Consider the following 5,888-nt stretch of genomic DNA (forward strand, 5'->3'; position numbering starts at 1 on the left):
TCTTTCCCAAAGAAGTTAATGAGGACCAAGTAAAAATGAAAACAAAATAAGAAAATGAAAAAGATGAAGAAAGAAAAAACAAAACGAGTATCATCATCTTATCTCACACGGTAAAAACAATAATGTTGACCTATACAAAACTACAAATGCCTCTCCTAGGTATACTTCTTCCTTATCTTTTTCATCTTCTAAACATTCTAAATGTTTGACATATTTGATAAAGAAATTTAGGGATAATGGTCAAAATCCTCCTAAAGGTTTTCACCTCCTAAGAGGATTTTTACAAACAAATCATTTATTCCTTAAATATTTTTTACAAATAGGCCTGTATATAGAACTCATCCATACGAACTCCCGAAGCTCATTGAACATAAGTTTGCTTAACATACTATCTTTCAAAATATTTCTATCTTTCCTGTGAAAGTATGTTATTTACAGAAGTTCTAAATTCGAGGTTGAATTTTTTTCAACTTGAGAAGCATGATACAACCCAACTCGACAAGCAAATGATGAAGGACATCACAGATACTTCACACCTAGGTCAATCATCTCAGCATACAAGATCAGACCCCACCAAACTTCAACAAAAAAAGAAGAACCAGACATGGACTGCAATATCAATTGTCCTTCCTTTTAGTCTTTTTGCAAGACAAGTTTATATAAATAAATTGAACTCACTTTAGGGGTACAAATAGAAAAATAAGTTAAATTAAGATGTAATTAGTATAACTTAGACTTATACTAAACTCACCCACTCCCATATGCCACACATTCTATCACTCTTTAACCTACCTTCTAGAAAAATTCCACAACATTAGCTAGGCTAGACCTAGTTTCTAGAAGCCTCTTCGTAATTCCACCCCTACCCCTCTCACTCTTTTCTAGGCACTCTTGTCCTAGAAGCTAGGCATTACCCCATGTATGTATTTAAACAAGTAAACTTCTCTTATCTCTTCCTTTTTCTTCATTATAACATTTACTATCCATCTATGCTCTTTATTTCTCTTCTTTATAATTCGATCATCTTCTACATTTTCACAATTCATCATATGAATGACAATCTTCTTTAAATTTCACCATATTATTCGCACTTAACCACTTTCACCATATTCTGCTAATCAAAAGCATAATCGAAAAGTAAAACTCCTAAAATATGTATCAATCTAAATTCAACTCAGATCAATACTCCCAATGATACAAAAATTATCATTTTGACAAAGGCTTGACCATAATGTGAAGGAAGTTACAATCCCAACATGGCCTTCATTCTTTCCGTTCTCTGCATCCCTTAACATCAAACTTAAGGCCTAACATCGTCTCAGCATGCATGCTCTCATGTATATACTGGGTTTTATTTATATATAGAAATTACCCTCCAGCCTAAGAATAGAAGTTGTATGATGATTATAACTATTAACACACGTTAACAGTACTTTGCTGTTAAACGTTCCTCATAAAGAATCTCTGAAGATTCAAAAGATGCATCGGAACCAAATATGGCTAGTTTATGTCGGGGCAGAATACAAGGTGAAAAGAGTCCAAGATTTTGTTTATAATAAAAATGGTAACAAAAGGACTTCATCTTAATACACCATAAGAGTTCGAGCACTAACACCAATAGAAGTCCAACCTGAAAATATAATATAGAATGTCTACAAAAGCAAGACTAAGACAGTGCATGTCACAGTACTTCCATGGTTTATATACACATCACATCCCTCTGCCGATCACAATTTGGTCCTTCACTGAGTGTTCTCTCTGCGGCGAACATACCTTGTTCTATCATTGTATCTTGGTCTGTCTTGATGCCTTTGTGGCTGTGGTTCCACCCTTCTCTGCCTTTCAGGTGACCTCTGGACTATCTCTCCATTAACAAATAATTCAGCTGCAACATTAATAATCAAAATGTTAAATTTTAGTTTTGCCTGGATGGACTGCAAATAATAGAAATGTACAGTATTTTTCTATAAAGGTTCTTTCCAGGGATTTTTATTCATTATTGAGTATGCGCACATTTATTGAGAATACAAAAAAAAGAGACATTTAAATTCAAAGGAGTGACAATCCATCACCATAAAGTCCAGATGGACACTACTGGGCCGAGACAAAGTAATGTATCAATTCCAATGATTCTGAGACTCCATTAGTTTTTGAAGTAACAGAAAAAGGATAGAAGAGAATTTTATCTTAGTCCATTAGCATTCAAAACTAGCCATTACACATTGAGAGTTCCTAGCTTTGCCAAGATGGACTTCTGAGGAAGATAGGAAGAGAAGTCAATATTTTTCTCTATAAGGTTCTTTCTACTGTTTTTTTTTTCAATTTCTTGCAGTGCATGCACATTAGTACTCAAATGTAGAGTTTCATCAGATTTTGTAGTAAACAAAAACAGACAAGATTTTAACTTCAAACAAGTGACCAACCACCACCATAAAGAAAAAATAAACATTATAAATCATGTAAAAGACATGGTAATAACACTATAAAAAAGAAAATTGGCATTACAGGACAAGATAAAGTAATATATCAACTCCAATGATTCTGAGACTCCATTAGTTTGTGAAGTAACAGAACAGGATAGAAGAGAATTTTATGTGAGTCCATTAGCATTCAAAACTAGCCATTACCCATTGAGAGTTCCTAGTTTTGCCAAGATGGACTTCTGAGGAAGATAGGAAGAGAAGTCCAATATTTTTCTCTCGAAGGTTCTTTCTACTGTATTTTTTTTCAATTTCTTGCAGTGCATGCACATTAGTACTCAAATATGTAGAGTTTCATCACATTTTGTAGTAAACTAAAACAGACTCTAAGATTCAAAAAAGTGACCAACCACCGCCATAAAGAAAAACTAAACAATATAAATCATGTAAAAGACATGGTAAAGAGACTATACAAAAGAAAAATAGCATTACTGGCCGAGAAAAAGTACTGTATCAACTCCAATGATTCTGAGACTCCATTAGTTTGTGAAGTAACAGAACAGGATAGAAGAGAATTTTATGTGAGTCCATTAGCATTCAAAACTAGCCATTACCCATTGAGAGTTCCCAGCTTTGCCAAGATGGACTTCTGAGGAAGATAGGAAGAGAAGTCCAATATTTTTCTCTCAGAAGTTTCTTTCTACTGTTTTTTTTTTCAATTTCTTGCAGTGCATGCACATTAGTACTCAAATGTAGAGTTTCATCAGATTTTGTAGTAAACAAAAACAGATAAGATCTTAACTTCAAACAAGTGACCAACCACCGCCATAAAGAAAACTAAACATTATAAATCATGAAAAAGACATGGTAAAAAACACTATACAAAAGAAAATTGGCATTACTGGCTGAGATAAAGTAATGTATCAACTCCAATGATTCTGAGACTCCATTAGTTTGCGAAGTAACAGAACAGGATGGAAGAGAATTTTATGTGAGTCCATTAGCATTCAAAACTAGTCATTACCCATTGAGAGTTCCTAGCTTTGCCAAGATGGACTTCTGAGGAAGATAGGAAGAGAAGTCCAATATTTTTCTCTCGAAGTTTCTTTCTACTGTTTTTTTTTTCAATTTCTTGCAGTGCATGCACATTAGTACTCAAATGTAGAGTTTCATCAGATTTTGTAGTAAACAAAAACAGATAAGATCTTAACTTCAAACAAGTGACCAACCACCGCCATAAAGAAAAACTAAACATTATAAATTATGTAAAAGACATGGTAAAAACACTATACAAAAGAAAATTGGCATCACTGGCCGAGATAAAGTAATATATCAACTCCAATGATTCTGAGACTCCATTAGTTTGTGAAGTAACAGAACAGGATAGAAGAGAATTTTATGTGAGTCCATTAGCATTCAAAACTAGCCATTACCCATTGAGAGTTCCTAGCTTTGCCAAGATGGACTTCGGAGGAAGATAGGAAGAGAAGTCCAATATTTTTCTCTCTGAAGTTTCTTTCTACTGTTTTTTTTTTCAATTTCTTGCAGTGCATGCACATTAGTACTCAAATGTAGAGTTTCATCAGATTTTGTAGTAAACAAAAACAGAAAAGATCTTAACTTCAAACAAGTGACCAACCACCGCCATAAAGAAAAACTAAACATTATAAATCATGTAAAAGACATGGTAAAAGACACTATACAAAAGAAAATTGGCATTACTGGCCGAGATAAAGTAATGTTTCAACTCCAATGATTCTGAGACTCCATTAGTTTGTGAAGCAACAGAACAGGATAGAAGAGAATTTTATGTGAGTCCATTAGCATTCAAAACTAGCCATTACCCATTGAGAGTTCCTAGCTTTGCCAAGATGGACTGCTGACAAAGGAAGAACAGCACTGTACACTCAAACTTATATAAAGAATAACTTAATCCAAGATAAATAAATGTTCACAATACACACATTGACAATAAGCATTAATCAATCTAAACAAATACAGTTAAGCATTACGAGTTAGAAAGAGGCAATAAAAACTATACAAATGATGATGACACATACGTTTAATCTCTAACAATCTGCATATTCACAAAGTATATATCACAAAACAGTTTAGTTAGACACCATATGTACATCTAGACATCGAAGTTCAACCTTGTTTTTTCAGCATGTACTGGCATTCTAGCATTTTTGAGAAAATAAACATACATAATTGAAAAAAAATAATAAAAGTTCTTTTTTCACATTTTCGAAACGACAAATAAACCATAAAAACCGAAATTAGTAGCTAAAATAATCTACATAAGTAGTTAAAAAGACAGCAAAGAGAAAACATTGAATTCTCACCGCCATAGTCCTTGTTTTCAGGATCAACATACGAATCGGGTAGCACAAACAAAACTCCAGGTAACCCTACACAAATAAAAACGGGTGAAAACATAACAAAACAAACACTCAAAAAGTTCAATCACAGAAGAAGATATACCTTCCAATTTATTCGAGGTTTCCTCGTCAATCTCACAGCCAAAACCAAAGTACCTCTCGCAGGAAACATTGTAAATTTTCTTCTTAGCTTCCTCTTCACTGCCTAAAACTTTGGCAAGGGTTTGGATATAGCAATCGATCATCTGCTGCTTGTTGGCGCCCTCACCACCGGGCTTGTCCATCACAATGAGCCAGTGGTTGTAATCGCAGCCAGGGAAAAGAGGCGCCATCTCGGTGGGAGGGCGATCGCTGAAAGACGAAGATCCCGAGTTGAGAGGCGAGTAGGCGGAGTCGCCAGCGCGGTTGACGCGGCAGCGGATCCCGGCAACGCGAGTGGAGGGATGAACGATGGCATTGGAGAGAGGGAAAAGAAAACGACGGGAACGAAGTGAAAGTGATGAGGGTTTGTGTAATGTGGCGTTAAATGTGGTGGTGGAGATAAGGCGCATGGTGAACCGTGCGCCGGATAAGGAAATGGCTCTTGCCATATCACACTTACAGTGCTTCAAGATTAGGGTTTTGAGAGGTAGGGTTTTGTCTGTGTGTGCAAGTAATCCGATTCCCACCATTTTATTGAGGAATATCAAAAATTTAAAATAAAGTAAAAATAGAAAATATCATGGGCTGTCCGTAAATCACCGGGCCAAGGCCCAAGCAGTTTGAAGCTCGGCCATTGTTTTTCGGACACACTCACTTTTTTATGACACACTCACACTTTTTTAGGACACCACCGTTTTTTAATTTTTATTTTGACCAAAATTTAAATAAGAATGTGGGAAATATACTGTCATGCTTTGTTTGGTGGATTTAAACAAATGGAAAATGATTGATTTAAGGGGGAAAAAATGAGGCTATTTAGATTTGGTAAATAGTGTGAATGAAAATGAAGGAAAAAATTGATGAAATTTTGTAACTAGTGTGTTGATAGAAATTTTAATTTTTTAATTGATAAAAAAAGGTAAATTACAAATTTTCTATTGTGTTT

General features: G+C 34.8%; 1 protein-coding gene across 1 annotated transcript; it reads right to left on the reverse strand.

Annotated features, from left to right (window-relative positions):
- Positions 1–1,480: 1,480 nt before the first annotated feature.
- Positions 1,481–5,595, reverse strand: LOC137837371 (multiple organellar RNA editing factor 2, chloroplastic). Its single transcript, XM_068646348.2, has 3 exons — positions 4,905–5,595; positions 4,766–4,831; positions 1,481–1,885 (listed from the first exon to the last, which is right to left on the reverse strand). Exons 1-3 carry the CDS (start codon positions 5,470–5,472, stop codon positions 1,743–1,745), a joined length of 777 nt encoding a protein of 258 aa, XP_068502449.2. The 5' UTR covers positions 5,473–5,595; the 3' UTR covers positions 1,481–1,742.
- Positions 5,596–5,888: the final 293 nt, after the last annotated feature.

The sequence above is a fragment of the Phaseolus vulgaris genome, chromosome 7 (assembly GCF_051622355.1).
Source record: "Phaseolus vulgaris cultivar YP4 chromosome 7, ASM5162235v1, whole genome shotgun sequence".
Taxonomy (NCBI): domain Eukaryota; kingdom Viridiplantae; phylum Streptophyta; class Magnoliopsida; order Fabales; family Fabaceae; genus Phaseolus; species Phaseolus vulgaris.

What these genes read in the sequence shown, in the direction of transcription:
- LOC137837371 (XM_068646348.2), bottom strand. Translation starts at nt 5,472, where the DNA reads ATGGTGGGAATCGGATTACTTGCACACACAGACAAAACCCTACCTCTC. An exon ending in AACCTCGAATAAATTGGAAG is followed by an intron (nt 4,832 to 4,904) that starts GTATATCTTCTT and finishes TTATTTGTGTAG; the next exon opens with GGTTACCTGGAGTTTTGTTT. An exon ending in TGAAAACAAGGACTATGGCG is followed by an intron (nt 1,886 to 4,765) that starts GTGAGAATTCAA and finishes TTAATGTTGCAG; the next exon opens with CTGAATTATTTGTTAATGGA.